The sequence below is a fragment of the Plasmodium brasilianum genome, chromosome 12 (assembly GCF_023973825.1).
Source record: "Plasmodium brasilianum strain Bolivian I chromosome 12, whole genome shotgun sequence".
NCBI classification, from domain to species: Eukaryota; Apicomplexa; class Aconoidasida; order Haemosporida; family Plasmodiidae; genus Plasmodium; species Plasmodium brasilianum.
Genome location: NC_090125.1, coordinates 2,362,798 through 2,387,179, shown reverse-complemented (window position 1 = coordinate 2,387,179; position 24,382 = coordinate 2,362,798). Strand labels below are relative to the sequence as shown.

Below are 24,382 nucleotides of genomic sequence, written 5' to 3'. Positions count from 1 at the left end.
AATAATTAGCAAAGAATTTGTATTATTATGACTTTTCCCTTATAAAAATACCAAAATGGTGAACTTTTCCAGGTAGTTGAAATTTTTTATACTACATATGAAATACATTTATTTTATTAATATATATATATTTTTTTTTTCTTTCTTGTCATTTGCTTTTCTTGTTTTAAATTTTAGATTGATACTTTTCGATTTCTTATTGTAGTGTCAATAATACAAAGACCATAAAAAAAAAAAAATTTTTTTTATGGATTATTTTGTATAAGTTGTAGATTTTAATGTTATAAATGTTTAGAGCGTGCCACATATATGCATGCACATACGCATATGTGTGCATATATGTACATATATATGTGTATAAATATGTATATATAAATATGTTTATATATGTATACACGTACATACGTACTTGTGTTTCCATATATACATAAATTTTTACCTGTATATTTACGTAATTATGTGCTTACTACATTATTTAAAAGGATATTTCTGTAATAACCTGCTATTATTTATTTTGTTTTATTTGTTACATTTACACTTTATGACTCTATAAAAACCATATATTAATGAATTAAGGAGTAATAATTTACATGTACAATTTAGTTCATTTGTATTTACATAAAAATATATTTGTATATATATATATATATATATATATATATATATATATATATGTACATGTACATGTACATGTAACCAAATGAAAAAAAAGAAAAAATAAGAAGTATTAATAAGCAATGCAAATCGTTTGTAGATTTAAGAACATAATGTAATTTTTTCATTTTTTCGAGTATAAAAATTGTAAAGTTTTATTTTTATATTACATAGTTTGATACAAGCTTATACACATATATGCATGTGTACAGTTAAGAGTATATGCATACCTGTTCAATTTGTTAATAATATGTGTAAGCTCATTTTTTCCATTGTAAATTATTTGTTAGAATTCAGTTGGTGATATTTGGAAACTTTTTTTTTTTTGATAATTAATATGTATCTATATTTTTATTTTATATTGAGAAGTTATTTTAGAGTTTGGGTTTTCATAATTTTTTCATTTTTTTGATCATTTCTCCATTTCTCCATTTCTCCATTTCTCCATTTTTCCATTTTTTATTTTTCTCTCGTATGGTCAACTTGTTTATTTTTTTAAAAGCTTACAAAATTTGCAAATTAAAATTTTAGTTTTAGCTCTGTATTTACATTTTATTTATTCTAAATGCTAATTTTCTATGGTTTAGTTTTTTTTTAATTTTTTGGATATTTACAGTTGTAGAGTAGGTTATGATGCGTATAAGAAGTTTTCATTTACCATTATACTTTAACTTTCACTTTAGATATACATGCGTATGTACATGTGGGTGTGTATATTTATATGTGCTTGTTCACGTGTGCGTACAAAACATAGTATTTTTTTTACCCACAACTCTCACATTATCTCTAAATCGCGTTACAGGGTAACGTCTATTAACATTTTCCTCTTCTAAAAGAAGCAGAAGAAAAGGGAAATATATGTTATACATATATGTGCATATATATGTATATTTATGTGTATATATTTATATATAAGCATGTTTTTTATGTGCTTATACGTAAGTAGTATATGCAAGTACACAAATTAGCCTGTAAAATTAAGAGAACGTCAAATTGAGTCAAACGGATTTTAAAGCTAAAAAAAAGTAAAGGTTACAGTAAAGAGGAAAAAAAGAAGAAAAAAAAAAAAAAAGATTTAGTGTCTTTACTAATTTTAAAAGACACTATTTGTGTGTAAGAAAATGATAGAAGATAATTTAAACGACAAATGTTATAATTTATTTATAAATGAGGATGAAGGTTGTATTTACTTAAATAAAGAAAATCACATCAGAAGGAATCGCGAAAATATGTCTCATACAGAATCTACTAATTATTACACTGTTAAGGAGTTAAAAGAGAGAAAAATTAACATGGAACCATGCAGAATTGGTGGAAGCAATCCAAGCAATCAATACGACTCAGATTGCTCTCGTTCAAACAGTTTGCAGAATAATAGCACGGAAGAGAAGAAAAAGGAAGAGCAGAATAAGAACTGTTGCGCTAACGGGCAATGTGAAGAACACAAACAGAATAGCAATTCTACTACAAAAAAAAAAAAGAATTCTGTTAAAAGACACTTTGTAGACTCAAATAAAAATAATAAAAGATTTAAACGTAAAGATAGTAGTACATTTGAAAGTAAATTCAATATAAGCGCTAATACCAGTTCTCAGTTACGTTCAGGAAATACTTTTGCTTTAAGCGAAACTCTGAAGAATGATATTATAAATATAAAACAAGAAAAAATCGAAAAAGAAAAATTAATCCATATTAATCAAAGAATTGATAATATATCTTTTATTAATAATGCGAATAGTGCAAAAGAAATTTTATTAAAAAAGGATGATTATAAAAAGAACACAGGTGCACAATTAGAAAAGAGCAATAAATTCATCAATAAAAATAGTAAATGTTTTAGTTTAAGAAAATATTCTGATCAAAATAAATCATTTAAATGTAACAAAATTCTTAATTATGCTAAATGCCAATTGTCAGACAGCTCCTCGGATTACCACAACATGTTTTCCACAATATTTATTCCTAACAAAAATTACTTCAATTATAATGCAGCAAATGGTTTGACCACGAACACACATAACAGAAGGTCAATCGTACCTTATAGTAATAAATGGAACATTCATGGGTGCACAGAGTCAGCCAAGAAACAGAGCAATTCCACAAGGTTTGACGGTACTGGTAGGTTTGACTCTACTAGTAATGTTAGCGTAAGCAGTAGTAGGAGCAGTAGTAGCGGCAGTGGTAGAACAGCTACCAGTGTGAGAAGGCACAAAACGTACTATGATACGGAAGGCACGTTTTTAAATGTGAACAACATAATATATAATGATCAGTTGGGTATAGACAAAAAGAATTTCTCAAGTAATAGCTGCAGCATCATCGGAAGGGGGAACAATGATGACGACATTCCATATGATAGAGACGAAGACATAATAGATAAGGTTAATTTAGATATATCTAGGAATAATAGAACTACTGAAAGAAAGAACAAAGAACGTAATAAATATAAGAAGAATTTATTTAATATTAAAGAAGTTATAGATACAACTGTCCTAACTAATTTCATCGAATGTGTTAACAAGCAGTCTGACATTAATAAAATAAATTCTAGCGTTAAAATATTTAGTGAAGAAAAAAATGGTATCATAAATTATAGCACAAATGATACTACAAATGATAAAAGCGTAATTGATCTATGTCATATATGCTGCTCATGGGGTGAAGAGGGGGATATAGCGAAGTACGAAGCAAAGCACGAAGCAAAGCACGAAGCAAAAAAAGAAGTAAAGCAAGCAGAAATGAAGAACGAAAGTAGCCGTGAAAATATCAGAATTCACTATGAAGTTCGTTATATCAATGATAACGAAGAAAACAAAAATGTAAAATTTAAGAATGTCCATGTAAATAATCATAAATATGTTTCGGAAACACATAAAAATGAGGGCACACACAGATATAACAATTTAGAGTGCAGTGAAAATAAGAAAAACTGTAACACAAACGAAAATACTACTTCACTGAGGAGTGGTCTCAATTTAAGCAGTTCATTAAGTGAACGCACTTGTAAGGAGAATAATATTTTGTCTTCACAGGATATTTTTAAAAATTCATATGATGATCAGTCAGGAAGATATAACCTCATTGACACTACTTGTGAACAAAAGTGCAAACATAGAATAACAAATATTGAAACTAAGGAAAAAGCTAAACCGTTCGAAATTATGAAAGATAAATTAAATGAAAATTTATTTCTAAATTATAAATATGACAAGAATTCTATACCTGAAATGAAAGATGACCTAAGCTCATTTTTTAAGAACTTTAAATATAGTAACAATATTGATAAAAAAGAATTTGAAAAATGCAAATATTGTGTGTTGCATATTTTGAATCAAGAAAGGATCAATGAATTGTCTTCAAATAACTCCACTAAGACAATTTTCAGTCCCGTTCTAAAGGCTTATCGTTGCTTCAGTGTTAACTCGAATACTGGAGTGGATGATCTTGCAAAAGGTAAAGCATGTAAAGCTGCGAGTGATGCGACAAGTAAAGCTTCAGACGATGAAATTAGTAAAACCGCAAAGGGTAAAGCAAGAAAAACTGAAGAAAATGCACAAACTGAAGAAAATGCACAAACTGAAGAAAATGCACAAAATGAAGAAAATGCACAAACTGAAGAAAATGCACAAACTGAAGAAAATGCACAAAATGAAGAAAATGCACAAAATAAAGAAAATGCACAAAATAAAGAAAATGCACAAAATAAAGAAAATGCACAAAATGCAAAAACTCAAATTAATGTGCCGAATAATTCAAATATCTTAAGCAGTAACACAGATATATTTTATAACATCAAGGGTATTTCGCACATTGGTGATATGTCAAAAAATTTCAAAGAAAATTACGAGTCTTTGAAAAATTATTTGAATATTTTAAATAGTACAAATCCGAGTGTAAATGATTATTTACTTAATCTTTATTGCTATACATATATAAGACACTATACATTGAATAATAACGCATTATTATACCCTAATAGTTTGAATAGTACAGTACAAAATAAAGAGTCAAAGAAAGAAGAAAATACATTTAATTGTGAACAAACTTTAATTGATGTAGACAAATATCACAGTAGTAATGCAAACAATTATTTTCAAGATGTTATTTCCTCAGACGTTATGTTAAATAGTAATTCATTTAGTAGTAATAAAAATCTTTTTAATAATTTCTGTAAAAGTGTTACTTGTAATGACATGGCAAATTCTCAAAATATAAATTATAATAATGTATCAGTAAATTCAAATAACAACAGTCATAGTGTTAATAATATTTCTGTTTCGAATGATGAAAACAACGAAATTAGAAAAATTCTTTATAGATACTATAACTATTTGAAACTAAAAAATTATATTATTCCATATAATATTTATAACAATTCAAGTACAGTGCCCCCCAGAGAAAGTAACACAAGTAATGATAACATCTCTTGTAGCAACTACATTAAAGAAACTAAAGATCTCATAAATATTTCCTATAACTTTATTAAAGAGCATAAAAATGCACACAATAATGTAATGTTTGATCATTTTTGCAACTTTCATAAAAAAGAATTAAATGAAAAAAATAGTATATTTTTAAGTAGGAGTAACAAAGATACTGTGACAAACTTTAATGTTCGTGCACCACATTATGAAGATTATACTTCCAGTTTAAATAGTACGAATAATCATAACTGCAGCAATAGCGCTAGTAGCACCGGTAACAGCACCGTTAATGGTACCGCTAATGATACCGTTAACGATACTGCTAATGATACCGTTAATGGTACCGTTAATAGTACCGCTAATGATACCGCTAATGATACCGCTAACGATACTGCTAATGATACTGCTAATGATACCGTTAATGGTATCGCTAATGGTACCTCTAATGGTACCGCTAATGGTACCGCTAATGGTACCGATAATAGTACTGCTAATAGTACGCGTAATAATACTCATATTAATAAACGCAGTAATATGCAACATAACAAAGGTTGTAATATTAATTATTTTTATTTATTAAAAAATATAATAGAAAATCTAAACAGAGAAGAACTGCAAAAACTAATGATATGTCAGTGTTGTTACATGTTAAAAAAAATAGAAAAAAAAATGACCCCCATCGACGTTATTTTAGATACCCAAATATTATATCATGACTGTAATAATTATTTCAAAAATAAAGGTTGGATAGATAATGACATTTCAGAAAGAGATAAAAATACGGATACCCTCAATTTTGAAAAATGTAATGTTTTCACTCTTAGTGACAACAAATGTATGAAGACAAGAAACTTTTTTACGAATCATATGTTAAAATATTTTCATAATATGGCGGAAAATATGAATGATCCTTACATAAATCATACTAATAATAATGTCATCACGCATGCAAAGGGTGTCAACTGTAATGAAGATATATTATGTACAATTCAGAATAATCAAAATATACATTTTTGTAATTTTGAAAACCATGAAATATCTAGAACATCCACAGCGGCATCTATTATTTATAAAAGCAATAGTGTAATAGCAACTGAACAAAGGACACAGCAGAAAATTAATGATATGTATGGAAAAATAAACGATAAAATACAAAACGGTAATAGTAACAGTAATAGTAACAGTAATAGTAACAGTAATAGTAATAGCGCTTGCAACAGCAGTGGTAATAGTAACATTAAAAATAATAGCAATAGTAGCAATAATAGTAGTAATAACAGTAACAATTATAATAATAACTGTAATAACAATAATGTAAATAATAAAACTGGAAAGGATGAAATTTATGGTAAGGACCAAAATAATAGGTGCTTTAAAACTTCATATAATAGTAGTACAGAACAAAACAACATGAAGAATGATATATTTAAAGTGGCCGATATTACATTCAGGGACATTCAAAAAGAACAAAAAAATGCCTACTGCAGAAGTAAAAGAACTTTTGACGTAAAACATAAAACTGTGAAAAATTGAAATTAACAAGTTGTTACACATATATATGAAAAGAATTAGAAATAATGTGTTTACAATGGTAAGGAAGTATAGTAGTAATGAGTTCAAGTCTGTACTGCATAATTATAATTAAAAGACTTAAATGAAAAACTATGATAATGTGTATGTTTAAAAATGACAAAAAATTGGAAAACAAAAGATGGAAAAAGTAAACGAAGAAAAAAAAAAAAAAAAAAAAAGATATATGATATATTCGTAAAAAATATTACAAAATATAGGAAAACTCTTACAATACTATGAATAATAAAAAAATAAAATCAAATAAACCCCTATTTCATTACAGATATTTATAAAATTCTTAAATTATAAATAATTAAAAATAAATAGTAGTAAGCTATTTTCGGAATAAAAAATTAAAAAAATGCTTTTTTTTTTTCTTCCCTCTTCATTTTTACGTAACTGTCTATATTTTGTTATCTCATTTTATGTTTACTGTTTTACGAACACCTAATTAAGTCTTTAATTTTATCACATTTTTCCATATATATAATACTCAATTTATATAAATAATACATATTACACATTCACATATAAATGCATATATATATACATACATACGCATTTTGTTCCAGTGGGCATAAATTACAGTGCCACATATATATATGGGGTTAAAAATTTTTATACTTTTTTTCTACTATTAATTTCGTTCAACTTATAAACATAAATATTAAAAACAAAAAATTTATGCATTTATAAAGGGAAATAAATTTTATAGCCATTTGTGTTAAACGTAATTTATTACTTAATTTATTTATGTCAAGTTCATAAAAAAAATGTGTAAATTTTTTTTTTTTTTTTTCTAACCTAGTCATAATACATATAAATCCTGGAAAAAAAAAATGAAGTTCTAAAAATTGAACCAAAGTTAAAATTTCTTTTGATATACACAATATCACCAAATTTAAATTATATATAATTTTATGCGATATTATATAACAATATTATATTTTTAGATATATATATATATATATATATATACACAATATATTTAAAGGTTTAATAATATTTTATTTTTATTTTTCCTTTTTTTTTTTTTTTTTTTTGTAGTTTTTTTTTTTTTTTTTGTTTAAACCTTTTTCTTCCTTTTCTTTTTTTTTTTTTTAAACCTTTTTTTTTTTTTTTTTTTTTTTACAGCTATTAAATTGCAATTCTAAATTCTGAACAGTTCATTTTTTTTTTTTTTTTGAAAAGTTGTATTTTTTAACGTTCATATTTTACCATTTGTGTAATATCAAGCAAAATTTGTGCAAAAAAATTAGTGTAAAAATAAGAAATTGAATTTTTTCATTTTACTTAAGAAAAAGGAATTCCCATTTCCACTTTCACATTTATATCCACTTTTTTATTTTTTTTTTTATTATAATTAACTTGTAAACTATCTTTTTGCGAACTTAATTTGCAAAATTTATTAATGTTTTATCTAAGGCATATGTAAGTTAATTTCCAATGAGCAAAAAGAAAAAAAATTTGCATATTAAATCTTACCTTCAGTTGAATAATTGTGTAGATAGATGCTCAATTTTAATTTTACACATTTCTGTTTATTACTATTCTTATTTATTTTTTTTTTCCTATTTTTTCCTATTTTTTCCTTTTTTATTTTGTTTTTTGTTCTGTTTTGACGAACATTGTGGTTTTTTATAATTTTTGTACATTTATTAGTATATATATAAATATATATGTGAAAAAAATTACAGTCGGCAATAAGCCAAAATTTCCCTCTAAACACTTCGATTCTTTTTTTTTTTTATTTTTATCGTGGGTTGTAGGATTAGAAAAATTTTGCAAATTTTATATTTTTCCATTTTGATATTTTTCTATTTTGATGTTTTGCCATTTTGATGTTTTGGCATTTTGATATTTTTCCATTTTGATATTTTTGCAATTTTGAGATTTTTCCATTTTGTAATTTTACCATCGTACAATTTACCATCGTACAGTTTTATCATCTTGCTATTTTGCCATTAGTTTAACGTTCTCACCTGCTTCCCACGTATCAACATTATTGCTAATTTTTTTACTTTCTTTTTTTTAATCTCTGAACCTTTCAATATGGGAAGTAGTTTATGTTGCATTAATAATGATTTGAAAAATAGTAAATCAAACATAGATATATATAGACATGACCCCAGAGAAATATATGGAGATTATGGTGACTGGACGTTAGAAAGTTGGATAGACAAATATAAAAATGGGAATGCGATTAAGGTTGCATTTCCTGATGGTAATGAAATACAATGCCATTTTAAAATTTTTCTAAAGGAAAAGTGCTTTGAGTTATCATTAGATAATAAAGTTAGAGTTATAAAATTTAATGATATTAACTGTATACTTCACAGAAATAGTTGTGAATCGTTATTAGAATCAGAACAAAATTTATTAAAGTCTCCTAAAGTTATAGGTATCCGTTTAATAAGCACTCTTAAAGCTATTGCATTTGCTATGGACAGCCCAGGAGAAGCAAGAATGTTTTATGAATTTATAGAAAAATACTGTTTCAATGATTAAATAATTTATTTATTATAAGGGAAGTGGACACGCAAAATAAATATTTCAAGAATTATGGATCAGTCAAAATCAGTGATTTGATTAAATAATTAAATTATCAAAAGAAATTATTTTTAAATGGTGGGTAAAAATAGTGTATTCAGCTTCCGTCGTTGAAGTTACATTTAAGGTGCGTACTGTACAGAACACGCGTATTTACATGGACATGCATACAAATATATGTATATATATATATATATACGCATATGTAAATATTATTCCACATATAATTAAAGATTATTTTCAATTGACATATTTTAAATTAAAAATATTTTATTATTTCTTCATATTTTTAACATGTTTATATTTGTCTTTTTGTTCCCATATTTTATACTTTTTTTTTTATAGTTTTATTTTATTATTATTATTATTATTATTATTATTATTATTATTATTTTTTTTTATTTTATTTTTTTAATTATGTAGTTTCCTTTTATATTTCTATAAAACCAAAACATTAATTCTTTCCTGATTCCCTTAATAAAACCAATGTATATTACATAATAACCTTTTTACTATTACGTTTACTGGTAAACCAACATAGATAGGAAAAAAAAAAAATCTAGGTACAAAGTTTTCATATGTTCTATAAAAGCGCGGATATCATGTTCACATATACATATATATATATATATACATGCGAACAAGTTTTTAGCCTTTATTTCATATTTAACTAATTATGACTATTTTTTTTTTCTCTTTTTACATAAATTTGTTTTTTTTCCATATTATATACTGCTTTCCAATTTATTAGTTATTTAATAATATCACTGTCTTAAAAAGTTCTATGTTACATTAAACACTTTATTTTTTTTTTTTTTTTTTTAAACATACAGAAATAAAAATTGAAAAGAAAAAAGTAAAAAACTCGAAAAAAGTATGAAGTAATTACTATAATAAAAAAAAAAAAAATTTAGAAGTATAATTTCTTGTGTAAAAATGCAATGTCCTTCGAAACTTCCCCGGTCTTTTTATTAATGGGGTCCAAAAACCTAATAATAGGGAAAAAAAAAAAATATAATATAATAATAAAAAGAAATAAATTAATACAATAAAATAATAAATTAAAATTATATGTTAATAAAATAAGCACAGGAACACTGTACATGTAAAACATGTTAGCAAAATTTTAACACATAATAAACTGTGTAAAATATAATATTTTAAATAAACAAAAATTGTAATGGATAAAATTAGGCTGGTAACGTTTCCAGCTAGCATATTTTACAACAATTTCATAAAAAAAAAAAAAAAAAAAAAAAAAAAACTTACTTATCTCTGAAAATTTTTCCCAATTTTTTAACTTCCTTTTTTTTATTCTTTGATCTTAAAACTTCTTCAGATGTTAAACTTTTAATGTCGAAGTCACTTGATACTTGATACCTATGAAGTGTTATCAGAACAAATAAAAGAATGAATTCGCTTAAGTAATATGCATTTTTCCATAATAACTCCTATAATTCGCGCGTATAGTTATGTATGGTATACGTATATATGGATGTACGTATGTATCCACGAATGAGAACAATCTCCTTTTTTTATCTGTACCTCGTGGGGAGAATGTGATTCACATTAATATATTTAACAAATGCTTTAACTTTTGATCTTTTTAAAATTTTCCTTTTGGACATTTTCTTTGTCACTTTTCGAGGATGTTTTTCTATTCCGGCAACTAGGCAATAGCTATAAGGTCTTTCTCTTGTTTGACTCTCATATGTATTTATTATTATCGCCTTCTTTCCAGCTCTACGACCATTTAACATTATGACAACTTTTCCGGGTTTCAGTCTGTAGGGGCATTTAAATTAAGCGCAACATTTGTACAAATGTACATATACATAATATATATGTATAGAAATATCCTCAATGCAATGCGATATACGGGTGCCTCTTCGACAGATCTCAACACAAGTACACTTAAGTGCATACACATACATTCATGAACATGTAAGAACGTTACATAAATAATGCCATAGGAATAACAATGATGCACAAAATAAAATAAATAAACAAATAAATATATATATATATATATATATATTATAAAAATATAATTCTCTCATCAAGTTCGCCTTTTCGCCTCTTAACGAATGCTCATTTTCCCTTTCACTACTTTTTAAAAAAACAAAGAAATTTTAACCATTTTAAACAATTTTTTTTTCTTCTTTATTTAGCAAATTACATATAAAAAAACTTACAATTTTCCCATCTTTAAAGCTTAATAAAATGAACTATAACAGTATTTATGAAGTAACGTAAAAGGTAGCTTCCTTTTTTTTTCTAATCTTTTAATAAATGTTTTTAATGTTATAAAATATAAAATTAAAACGTATCCTTTATAAATGCTTGAATTTTGGGAAGAAATATTTAACAAAAATTGCTTTCTCATAAAAATAAATTATCTGTATAAAAGCCCTGTTCACTACTTTGCTTTAAAAAAATTTAAAACAATTTTGCAATAAAGGAATTTTCTTTTAAGAAGTCGACAATGTAATATATATATTATATATATTATATATATATATATATATATGTACATATAATGTTCAATGAGCATATTTGTTTTGTTAAGTGCATAATTTTGAGATAGAGCTGAGGGGATAAAAAGTTTTTTAAAGAGCACATAAAAAAAAGGACACATATACATACATATGCACGTATGTAACTGTTTCATCTAATATAATACTGTAAGAAAAAAAATGTTAAAAAAATTATAAATGTACATACATATTTGCAGAAATAAAATTACGACTATTTTTCTCTAGATGTTTAAAGATAAAGCTACTGTAATAAAAAATTTAAGAGACCATAAAAAAAAGGGAGCACATCATATTTATACACTTCATCATTTTGTTAAAAAAAATATGTGCATAATAATTTTCTCTATGGAAAAGGTTATATATAGAGAAAAGGCTCGGGAAAAATATTAAAAGCAATGTTCCTTTTTTGCTAATGCATTTTCTGCTATAATAATTATCATACTATAGAAATGTCATATTGGAAATATACAAGTACTATAATATTATACATGTATAATTTTATAGCATTTTTTTTTTTTTTTTTTGTATGTATAACATTATTATTATTTTAATGTTATAATTTTCTTTTGCGAATATATGACCATACAGAAAGAAATAAGTATGATAAAAAAAAAAAAAAAGAAACATTTGAACGTTAATATATTACAAAACAAAATAGTTCATATCTTATTTTACATTACTTCATATTTTAAGCCCTACATTATTACACCTCAGATATACATGGAATAGAATCAGGATTCCCCCATGTTGCCAAATTTATATATTCCCCCGTGAACAAATCAGAAATGTATTGAGTTAATTTTTAAGGAGTCGCATGGCCGTGATACGGAGAAGGATGAAATTCGAATTTATGATACGATTTGTAGTTCACTTAAAACAAAACAAAAATATATATATATATATATATATATATATATATATATATATATTTATATACCTATATGCATATATATTTGTATAAAATCATTTATTTTCAAATATAACAAAATAAGTTAAAATGGAATTTATACACGGCATTAAATATTAAAAATGTAAGAATTTTTTCTTAAAATATACGAGTATACCCCATTTTAATCAATGAAAGGTGCATATAAATGCGGTAAATACGGGGGAGTATATTACAAATGTGCACGTAGGTAAATATGTAAATATAAATACATAAATGTATAAACATACACATGTACATACGCACATATACACCCATTTGCCTACATACACACATATATATATGCATATATGCGTGTGCGCATGGAAGTCGCGCCCGTCGGACGACCTCAAACGTCGTTGATGTAATCGAAATGTTTCATAAAACTGTCAACGGGTTTTCCATCAGAATCTAGCAAAAATAGAGCAAAGCAGTTATTACAAATATACGAAGGATTTTCCTTCAATAAATAACAATCTAAAATAATTTTTTGAGCAATATTTTTATGACAACATATACAATATTTAGTAGCTACATTAGGTTTAAATGTTCTAAGGGGGTATTTTGAAAATTCTTTATCTCTAAAATTATTGTATTGTCGTATATCATTAAAAACAACTCTATGTTCACAATTACCTTGATGTAAAAAGCAGCATTTTTGATATAATGGTATTTCAATATCTTGAATAACAGCTTTTTCCTGATTTATTTTATAAGGAGGTCGAACGAAGTTCAATTCCTTCTGTTTCTTTTTATAAAAGTCTAAAATACAAGTAGAGTAGTCTAACGCATTTTTATTTCTCAAGTCTGGGTAGAGTATTCCATCAATGTAATAAAGAGAGCCGTGAAATTTTGGTAACCCGTAATTTGATGAATCAAAACAAAAAAAAACATCAGTTAAGTCAGCTAATGTTTGAGTTGATAGTATTTCATATTCAGCTACTTTTATACCTCTTATAGGATGATAAAAAGAAACCGAAATAATAAAAATGTCTTTAGAGGATTTATTCCTTACAGAACTTGTATAAAACGTATATTTATTTTCTGTATAAAATGGTTTAATTACATTTTGATTTATATATAATGCTTTTAAAATAGAATTATTAAAATCACAAACAAGTTTAAATGTCTTTGATATTGTTTTTTCTTTTAATTTTGATATAATTTGATATTTATTAAAAGGATTATCTTCTGTTTTGGGTAACCATTTTAAAATGCATTTAGTCCTGTTTAATACTTTTATTCTTTTAGAACCATGGGCAACCTTTTTTAGTACATCTAGATCTATTTTTTGCTGCCAGTCTTTGCAATTATAATGTACTATATGATTAATTATTTCGCTTACATTCGGGCTTCGAATACCTGATTGGAGAATTTTTATTAGGTAGTTATAAAACGTTACCTTCTCTTTTTTAACTTGGTCGTTGGTATCCCTTTTGCTCGTCCTTTCTGTGCAACCACCTATCGTTTGGCTATCATTGTTTCTGCTACATCCACCGCTTCTGCTACATCCACCGCTTCTGCTACATCCACCGTTTCTGTTACTTCCGCTGCTTCTGTCACTTCGTTCCTTCTCAAAAGGGGGCATCATCTTCTCTGGAAAATGTTCCATATGATAATAATCTAGGTACATCTCTTCATTTTGCACTTCTTGTGGATGTGATTCTTCATCCCCCTTGCGGTACCTTATTTTTAGTCTCTTCCTTATTTTATCGCATTCCTCCTTAAATTCTTCTATGTTAATCTTTTTCGGAGTAAAACTTGTCATAGGCTTGTGGTAAATCCAGTCCATTCTCAAATCCTTTCTTATAGGAATATTTGGATATTTTTCAAAAAGGTGCACATTCTTTTTTATGAGAGACCCCTCCTTTTCTTGCAAGCTCGTTAGAGGAGGAACATGTACAGAGGGTGTGTCCTCGTTTATTGCGGATATTTCCTTTCCTGGTTCGTCTACGGAGGGGATGCTCGTTAGACTTCCCCTGTTATTACTCCCGCTGTTGCTATTGCGGATGCTACAGTTACTATTGCTGTTACCGCCACTATCCTTTCTGACAATGTTTTTTAAATACTTCATAAACAGCTTTTCATTTTCACTTTCGTTTTCGCTCTCATTCTCACTGTTCAATGAATCCTTATTAACTTCATTTATCTCATTTCTTATCTTCTTACTTATTGAATTATCTCCCACATTTTCCTTACACTTAATTTTGTAAAAGTCGTATTCATCTATTTCAAATAAATGATTAACAGAAAAATGCAGAACAGGCAAATTGAATGAACAGCATTTGCTTTCATCCATAAAAATGGGCAGGCGGAATAAAGCGTCGTTTTTTCTTAGAATTTATAAAAAAAAAGGAGAAAAAAAAACAAAAAAGGGCGAAAAAAAGTAGCAAAAAGAAACCAAAAAATGAAGGAAATTTTTTTTTTCGTTATTTCATTAATATGCCTTTTAATTCCATTTTTTTCAATTCAAACCAATGGTTAAATGGTAAAAAAAAAAAAAAAAAAAAAATTCACGTTTCAAAAGAAAAAGTAATAAAATTTAAAAAAAATATGAAAAAATTATAGCAGTATGAGGTAAATAATTTGCTATAATTTTAATTTTTTTTTTTTTCCTTTTTTCTTTACTTCTTATAGTTAATGATTCATTGGGTGCTGTTCTTCACTATAGTTTAAAAAAAAAAAAAAATAAAAGTTTTAAAGTTTCACGGGAAAAGATCTGTATAACGTACCACGTATATGCAAAGGTATATATATATTCATATACACATATAATTAATAAATACGCATATACGTCTATATATTTTTTTGTATGCATAAGGTATACCCCCAAATATGGCGCAAAAACTGCCAACTTAAAACAACCAAGCAAAGGAAATAGTATGTATGTGTTTTGATAACAATTTATTTTTTATGAACTGTACATATTTATTTCGTCCAGTATATAATATTATAGTTTTGAAAAAAAAGAGAAACAAAGGAAGTAAGGCAAGGAAAGGAAGAAAATGATTAATCACCCATGATCAGTGGTGAGAACAAAAAAAAAAAAAAAAAATCAGAAGGCAATTTATTATAAAATGAAAGTGGTAAAAAAAGGTAAGATGGGATTAAAAAAATGAACATACATATTTCCCTTATTTTCTTAATAATATATTATGCTTGTGATATTAGCACAGCCTTTAAAATGAAACCAAAAATTAACACACCATTTTCTAATGGATCTAAAAAAAGCACGCAAATAAGGACTGCACAAATTTATAGTACCGTAATAAATTATGAATTCTTTCATTAACGTTTTCACATTGTGCATTTTATATTACGCTTTTTTGTATAACCTTTAGTAATGTGAAATATACACGAATTGTTTATGCTTCACCCGTTCACGTCTTATCCATGTGAAGTCTCAATTTCCTTATGTCTTTACGTGGTAATTTCCTCATCTCTTCACCCTTTTTTTCCACCTCTTTGTAGTTAGAGAAGGTGAATGCTGATTTAAAAAACCTGGACATAATAAAAAAGTGGAGAGACAATTACCACTTGCGGATTGTTTTAAATTCTTACTTTTCTGACCATCTGCAAAAGGCAGTTTTAAATATCAAGGAAAAAGTTTGTCAGTATCCACAGTTCATTGTTGCGGGTCCTATTCCGATAAAAACAATAAAAAAGAGGTTTAGCAAAAAAAGCTATAATTGCTGTTCTGCAGCCGTTTCGTTCCTATACATTGGCTGCAACGTGCATGTACATACATACATGCGTGCGTACATATATATAGATAGATAGATTTATAGATATATAGATATAGATATATAGATATAGATATGGATATGTATATATATGTAGATGTACAGAATAACTCATCTGCTTACGCTGTTTCCGCCCTTCCTACCAACACAGATTCACGTTCCTGAGATCACCGCACGTCGACAAAGACAGTAGAGAACAATTTGAAATAAAACAGTATGGTTGTAAATTAGACATTTTTTTAAATTCATCTGTTAGTTTGAAGGACTGTGAGTGTAAGTAACAATAACAGCGGCTATATGCGTGATTACTAGTTTATACTTAACGAAAATAAAAAAATGTTAACTATGTATATACCACATATGCAATTAGTACGTATATATAGCGTATTTATACTTGTAGTATGTTTACACATGTATGTACACACATATAATACGCATTTCCCTCCCCCTCTAGTTTCCAATTTCTTATCAGTAAAGTTGCCTAGATTCGTCGGCTTTGAATACTACTTCGAGGAAAATTATAGAGGATTAAAAAAAGATGAATTAAAGAATTTGAAAAAAAGAAGAAAACATGTTAGCAAATATTACACAAATTTATTGAACGCACAGGAGAAGAAAAAGTACGTAGATCTGTTACTTGAGAACTCCAAATATATGAATGTAAGATTGCCAAGAAATTTTTATGATTTGTACAAGTTTCCCTTGGATATAATAAAGCATTATTATAAAAAGTAAGAATATATGTTTTATCACGTTAAAAGCTTGATTTAATATATGCTTAATGTAAATTGTTGGTTACACGCAGTTTTTTTTTTTTTTTTTTTTTTTTGTACTAATATAAGCGTACATATACGTACATACATACATATGCGTTCATATATACGTATACACACATACATACGCATATATAAGTTCTCCGTATGAACAAATGTATGAATGTTTAGTACTTAATTTTATCCTGTTATGAACTTCCTCATTTTTTGTAGAACTATGGAAAAGAAAAAATGGTACCACGAAAATGAAGAGTTAATGAAAAAAATAGAATCTCTCTCCTATGACTAGTCATTTTATTCATAAGGAAAGATAAGCAAATTAGGAAGTCGAGAAATGACCAAATGGGGAAATGCTTAATTTGCATTTTTTTTTTTTTTATTATTTCACAAAAATATGTTTTTCATTAATTTATAAATGAATAATTTCCGTATACAAATGTGTAACTGCATTTGTTGTGAACGAATCTTTAATTTTTGCAGTTGCATTTTATGCTACTTACAAAATAGGAGTTATAACAAAAAAAAAAAAAAAAAAAAAAAAAAAAAATATATATATATATATATATATATGTATGTATATATAGCATAATGGACGTTTGAACTTTCCATTTTTTACTTCATATTTTACTTATACACACATTATATTATTTTTCGAAATTACCACTATATCTTTTTTTTTGTTTGTTTGTTTTAAATGCTATATTTAAATGTGGTAAAAGGGTAACTGCTTATTTTTGCTAAATGGTAGAAAATAAGTATATGGTATATTTTGTAATTTAGTAATTTGGTATTTTTATATTTTTGTTTTTTTGTATTTTTGCATTTTTGCATTTTTGCATTTTTGCATTTTTGTATTGGCAATTTTTTACCTTTTTTGTATTTTATTAGTATTTTTTTTTTTTTTTCTTTTTCTTCTTTTTCTTACACTTTTTCTGTTTGTTTACCTTATTTCTGCCCTTTCTGCTTGACCCTTTTGCGCGTCAATGTTTCATTTTTGGAAAATGAACAGCGAAATTATACCTAACTACCATTTTTCTGTTAAGAATGTAAATTTTTTTAAAAACGCATTAGCACTGTTAAATGTTGATGATAATAAATATAATATAAATTTGAAGAAGGGTACAAATAGTGCACCAGAAGGGGAAAGTTGTATTTTGTTTAACTTATACTATGATGGTTTAATGCTAAGAAGTTTGTCCAAATGCAAACAAATATATTGTTTTTTATATATGGATTCTAACTGTTTTACTAGCTATAATGTTTTAGAAAAGGAGGATAAAAATATGGTAAAACAGTATAAACATGGTAATAGAAACAATTCAGTTGATATTACAAACGATAGACATAGGAATTACTACGGGGGAGGTCCTGATGAAAATAAAAGTAGACCTAGTAAGAAATTAAAAAGAAGAAATGAGGATGAAACAGAAAGTGTCAATTCAGACAACTTACTTACAACACATATATTTGATAACAAGAATGAAAATGTAATTAAGTTAAAAAGTATATCACCATTAAAAATAAATTATACAGAATATGATGAAAATGAAAATGAATATAGTATAAGAAAAAGAATATATGAAGATATTGATGAAAAAAAGAATGGTTTTGAATTTCTTGTATCTCCATATGATTTATTAAGAGCATTAGAATTTTTAGATGCTGTTATATTAAATATAAAATTTGACTATTTGAATAGAAAATTAATTTTACATTTAACTGATGAAGAGGGTGATACATCTGAGACCTACATCCGAATTATTGTAGATTATTATTATGAAATATTTAAATTAGAAAAATATACTTTTTTAAATAATGATTATAATTACTTTTCTTTACAATCTAGCGTTTTCTCATTCTACTTAGAGTATTTAATTAAAAGTAACGACCAGTATATTACCTTTTACATACGCGAGTATACGAATGACAGCACGACTGTGCTGAAAATGGTAAATATGGCACACGCATACGTGCATAATACATAAATAAATTAACTCAGGTGTACGTATGTACATTCATATATACACGCAAAAGTACATATATACATGCACATATACGCGCAAATGTAAATATGTACATTCATATATAGACGCAACCGTAAGTATGTGTATTAATACATACACTCCGAATAAATAAATGCATATTCAAAGGCACACCTCAATGTTTTTATATCATATAGGAAACGAAAAATAAAAATTACCAAAGATCTGTTCAGTTAATGCCCAAGGAAAACTTTGAAGAATTTAAGAGTTTAAAAAATCAAATGTACGTCAACATGTTTACTTAGGCAAACACACATATGTGCGTGTGTATAAGGGAATTGCGAATATGTACCTATGAATATGTATATGTTCATACGCACATATCCATTTATGCACGTTCATATGTGTTTATGCTTGCACTGTTTATTATTACTTAACCGTTTTTACGTGCGCCTCTTTTCTTAATTTTGATTATACCCTTCCCTATTTTCAGATTTAAATACAGGATAAAAGATTTGTCCAAAATTAATCAAGCTTTGAGTAAAGCACATATGGAAATATAACATTTTGAAAAACATGAAAAAAAAAAAAAAAAAAATATTAATTATAAAATGCAAATTTTTTTTTTTTTTTTAAATGTTATAAATAAAATATACCTACATGTACATTTAACGCACTCTTTATTCTTCGATACCATCAGAAATAAGTTCTCATCTTAGGATGGATTTTCAGGAAAATGGCTTATTAAGGTTCCAATTTACCTTAAAGTAAATAAAATATTATAAATGTATACGTGTGCATATTCGTATGTTTGTTTAACGTTTCTTTGTGCACTCTTTTTTTTTCTTTTTTTTTTTTTTCTTTATCATATATAATCTTTACACACTTTTTCAATTTTAAAATGCATATAAGCAGAGAAAGACTGTTTTTAAAAGAGGTCTTTTCTTCCTTAACATTTCATTATTCAAAAAATTCCATTATAATGATTGTTCTTATTTTACTTCGTAACAGTATTTCTTTAAATTTTTTTTAATGTATATTTTTGCTTTTGTTTAATATTAAAAAAAAAAAAATTTTCTTTTTTTCTTTTTTTTACTTAAGGGAATACAATATGAATGGAACACACTTATGTTATTTTGTACAACCCTTGTCTGATATTACAATGCTGAATTCTAATTAATTTATAAAAAAAAAAAAAAAAAATAATGATTTTATCTGTATTATGTATATTTTGTAATTATTATACTTCCACCGTTATAAATCGTGAGTTATGCTATGATCGCAGTTTTCCTTTTCTACAAATTTTCGAATGCACAACAAAAAAAATAAAATGAAACGAAACAGAGTTAAACGGATTAAGTCAGAAGTAAAGTATAAAACATAAAAAAAAAAAAATTAATTAAAAGTAAAACAAAAATAAATCAAAAATAAATTAAAAATAAATCAAAAATATATTAAAAATAAATCAAATATATATTAAAAATAAAACAGAAATAAAATAAACGACGGACCTTGTAAACTCAAAAAAATTATCTACTCAAAACGTCAATACATATTATATGTGTAAGCACTTAAGCTAAAGTGTTAAAATGAAATTTGCATCAAGTGTCCCACTTTTTCTTTCAAAAAATACGTATGCACATTCAGTCTATAAATAACGCTATTTCCCTTCGCTACATTTTTTTTTTTTTTTTTTTTTTTTGGTAAATATATAAAATATTTCATTCTTATTTACTTTATTTTTTATATTTCATCAATTTTTGTACAAAAAAATTAATAAAACAAACGAGCAAACGTTTAAGTAACATTTTCATCAATAGTCATTTGTTCTACAATATTTTAAAAACTTCGTATTTTTAGTTTCACAGAGCAATAAACCCTTTTTTTTTTTTTTTTTTATTTATTTTATTATTCTATTTTATTTTTTAATTTAAACATGTTTAAAAAAGGACGCAAGAAAAAATGAATAAAAATTTCAGCACTACATCCGATGAGTTTGAGAGGAAACTTTTATCTGGTACCTAATCTTTCCCATAATTCTAATTCATATATCTTTTTTAAAAACAATATTATTTTTGCATGTTCCTCCTTTTATATGTTTTTTTTTATTTCTTTTTTTTTTATTTCCCTTTACTTTTTACAGCTTCTATAAAAAGAGAGGCAAAAGAAAATAAAGAAATGAGTAATTTAAGAAAACTTCCTGCAGAAAATTTGGAGAATAATGATTTTATAATATATATGGAATTGAAATTTGAAAACTTAATCATATCAAGGTATTTATTTGACATAAGGTTATAGCGAATGAGGAAAAAAATGAAAAAAATCAAAAAAAAAATCAAAAAAAAAATCAAAAAAATCTAGTGAAAATACTCACACGTTTTGCATGTACAATACAGAAAAATTTTGCTGTACCTTATTTCATTTTAAGTTTGTCTTTACCTTATGTGTGTTTTTCATAACATTTTTGAATGTCGCAAAATTATAGTAATGTTTTGCTGTTTGTCGTTTTATTATTTTGTTTTATTTCTGTTTTGTCGTTGTATTGTTTGTCATTTGTTGTTTTTCCATTTCGTTCTGCTTGCATTTCAGTCTTTATGTACACACGTGCGATGGCTGATCATTTTGGCTTTTTACGATTTGCCCGTTATGTTCTCCGTGTGAGTAATTCCTTAAATATGACAACGACTTACAATTGTGTATGTACTTTTTGTAGCAACGAAGATGGTGGTACACCAATCAGAAATAGCGTACAGATAACTAGGTTTATAATTATGAAAAGCAAAAATGAGATAATGGGCACGTGTGTATCCAACAGAATAATATTATGCTACTCCAATAATAAAGAGAGCAAGGCAATTTTAAGCATGTTGCTGAAGGAGCTAGAAGAAAAATATTCTACTTCGTTAAAGTTAGAAGAAAATGTAGATAAAGGTAATAACAATAATAGCAATAGCATAAACGGTAGTAATAGTAGTGACAGTAGTAGTAGTGGTAGTGCGGAAATTGAAAAGTACTTATTGTCTTATATAATTCAGTTCACTCTAGTTTGCAAGTATTTAGAGTGTGGGAAATGGATCCATATTGGGGATAATATGGACACTATAATTCAATCAAAATTTTGTGGTAATTATAGTTGCAAATATTTTAATTGCATTGGTTTTAAATTTAATATATTAAATAATGATTATAATATATTAAACGAAAAAAAGAATTATGTATATATTATGAAGATACATTTAAAAATTACTATTAATCTTTACAAAGTATTACCAATAGATGATATAAGTGAAAATATGTATGTATATTGTTTACCTCGATGCTCTATGAAAGCAACTGTTCTAAATGTTTTGGATACAACAACAAATAAACAAACTTTTGATTACAAAAACTACTGGTTAGATATACATGGTTATACTCTTAATGATACGTCTATACAAAAAATAGTAAGAGTTAAACTATACAAAGGAATATTTAATTATCCCCAAGGCGTTATATTAAGGGAAAATATATATAAAATTAATATGCCCATTAAAAAAGAACATCTTATTTATATATGTACCTTTTTAAATAGGTTTCAATTATTAAAGAAATGTAAAATGGAACTATTAAAATATTCAGAAATTTTTAAATTAGACACTATTTGCAATAACTTAATGGAACAAAGTATAAAATTAAAGAAGGAAAAAAATTCGGATTTCTATACTACACTAAACTTATTATGTAATAATGAATTTGAACAAGCCACATTTAACGAAGATATGGCAAATGAAAATAAGCAACAAAATTTTTATAATAATGCATATAACATTTATGGAAACACCTTAACGAATTCGATGAAGTCTATAAATTTGAATTTTGCAAAAAATAATAAAAAAGCAGTTATTAATACGTGTAACAAGCCCCCATCCGCTAGTGGAAATAACATAGATGCCTTCTTAAGGGAATCTACGCAAAATTACCGCCTTACCTGTAATATTAACATCAATAATAGTAATAAAAATAATAATAATAATAATAATAATAATAATAATAATAGTAGAAATAATAGTAGAAATAATAGTAGAAATAATAGTAGTACTAATAATAGTAACTGCAAAAATAATAATAGTAATATTAACTGTAATAATAATAGTAATATTAACTGTAATAATAATAATAAATATTATTATAATAATAATAGTAATAATAAGAACCTACCAAATAGAAGCGCACAATATAATAAGTCGTCAACTACAACAAATATCGATGGTTATCATGCTAATATGATTACTCATTGTACCGGTGATACCATTGATAAAACAAAATCACCTAACACTGTAGTTCGCTCAAATAGTTGTAGTATGGAGGAAGCGAAAAAAGTTGTTAATGTTGATACAAAATGTACTGATAATCAAAATAAAATTAAAGATTTAGATAAATACTTAAATGACGTCACAAGTACCTATAGGCCTCTAATTAATAATAATAAAAAAAACGACTATTTTAAAGAATTTCATACATTTGAAAATGCAAATGCGCAAATCATATTTTCAAAGGAGTTTCAAAATTTTCTTGACAATATAGACGAAGAAGCACTATATCAAGAGCACAAATTAAAAACAGTGGATTTCAGCGAAAGAGAAAAAAAGAGACCCAATTTTTTTAGAAGTAATATACAATATACTGGAAATTCTGATAATAACAAGCTCATAAAAAAAAAAAAAAATATAAACTAGAAGACATAGTTTATCATCAAAATGTGTGCACATTCACATGTGCTACTACTAATAGTAAAGGAAAACTATTTTAAATAATATTTAATTTTGGTCAATTAAATGGAGATATATATCTCCAGCTTTTTGCAAAAACGTATCGTATTGCTGCAAAATGGAAGTAAAATGGAAGCCACTTCTGGTAGTTCCGAAGAATGATGGCAAAACATGATAAAACATAGTTACAGTATTAAAATAAAAAAGCAATTACAACGTAAAAATAAAACTTTTTTTTATTTTATTTTATTATTTTTTTTTTTCGTTTTTATAAGATAAATTCTTTTACAACTTTTTTTTAGCAAGAAAATTTTTTCACTTTGTAATTTATTAGCCAGAAAATGCACAATATTTTTTAAAAAAAATATGTACATTTTGTAAATACAAATGTATGCGAATTAAGAATAAACTTTTTTTTGGTATTTACCAAAATATTTTCTTTTACCTCTTTTTATTTCTCTTTGGGTTTAATAG

At 25.9% G+C, this 24,382-nt stretch overlaps 7 protein-coding genes across 7 annotated transcripts; 5 read left to right on the top strand and 2 right to left on the bottom strand.

The window, feature by feature from the left end:
• Positions 1-1,775: 1,775 nt before the first annotated feature.
• On the top strand, positions 1,776-6,611 carry MKS88_004485 (uncharacterized protein; the record flags this gene model as incomplete). The annotated part of the gene is made up of 1 exon (XM_067217665.1): positions 1,776-6,611. One exon carries the CDS (start codon positions 1,776-1,778, stop codon positions 6,609-6,611), a length of 4,836 nt encoding a protein of 1,611 aa, XP_067072071.1.
• Positions 6,612-8,702: 2,091 nt separating this feature from the next.
• MKS88_004484 (inner membrane complex sub-compartment protein 3) lies at positions 8,703-9,158 on the top strand (the record flags this gene model as incomplete). Its single annotated transcript, XM_067217664.1, has 1 exon — positions 8,703-9,158. One exon carries the CDS (start codon positions 8,703-8,705, stop codon positions 9,156-9,158), a length of 456 nt encoding a protein of 151 aa, XP_067072070.1.
• Positions 9,159-10,110: 952 nt separating this feature from the next.
• MKS88_004483 (60S ribosomal protein L27) lies at positions 10,111-11,406 on the bottom strand (the record flags this gene model as incomplete). Its single annotated transcript, XM_067217663.1, has 4 exons — positions 10,111-10,189; positions 10,470-10,580; positions 10,746-10,985; positions 11,396-11,406. 4 exons carry the CDS (start codon positions 11,404-11,406, stop codon positions 10,111-10,113), a joined length of 441 nt encoding a protein of 146 aa, XP_067072069.1.
• A 1,605-nt stretch (positions 11,407-13,011) lies between these two features.
• On the bottom strand, positions 13,012-14,961 carry MKS88_004482 (snRNA-activating protein complex subunit 3; the record flags this gene model as incomplete). The annotated part of the gene is made up of 1 exon (XM_067217662.1): positions 13,012-14,961. The coding sequence occupies one exon, from the start codon at positions 14,959-14,961 to the stop codon at positions 13,012-13,014; it is 1,950 nt and encodes a 649-aa protein (XP_067072068.1).
• Positions 14,962-15,846: 885 nt separating this feature from the next.
• On the top strand, positions 15,847-17,467 carry MKS88_004481 (ribosomal protein S10; the record flags this gene model as incomplete). Its single annotated transcript, XM_067217661.1, has 5 exons — positions 15,847-15,927; positions 16,134-16,330; positions 16,557-16,678; positions 16,860-17,136; positions 17,392-17,467. The coding sequence occupies 5 exons, from the start codon at positions 15,847-15,849 to the stop codon at positions 17,465-17,467; spliced, it is 753 nt and encodes a 250-aa protein (XP_067072067.1).
• A 694-nt stretch (positions 17,468-18,161) lies between these two features.
• Positions 18,162-20,340, top strand: MKS88_004480 (uncharacterized protein; the record flags this gene model as incomplete). Its single annotated transcript, XM_067217660.1, has 5 exons — positions 18,162-19,127; positions 19,358-19,443; positions 19,654-19,700; positions 19,861-19,927; positions 20,262-20,340. 5 exons carry the CDS (start codon positions 18,162-18,164, stop codon positions 20,338-20,340), a joined length of 1,245 nt encoding a protein of 414 aa, XP_067072066.1.
• Positions 20,341-21,122: 782 nt separating this feature from the next.
• Positions 21,123-23,875, top strand: MKS88_004479 (uncharacterized protein; the record flags this gene model as incomplete). The annotated part of the gene is made up of 3 exons (XM_067217659.1): positions 21,123-21,177; positions 21,304-21,451; positions 21,874-23,875. 3 exons carry the CDS (start codon positions 21,123-21,125, stop codon positions 23,873-23,875), a joined length of 2,205 nt encoding a protein of 734 aa, XP_067072065.1.
• Between the last annotated feature and the right edge of the window lie 507 nt (positions 23,876-24,382).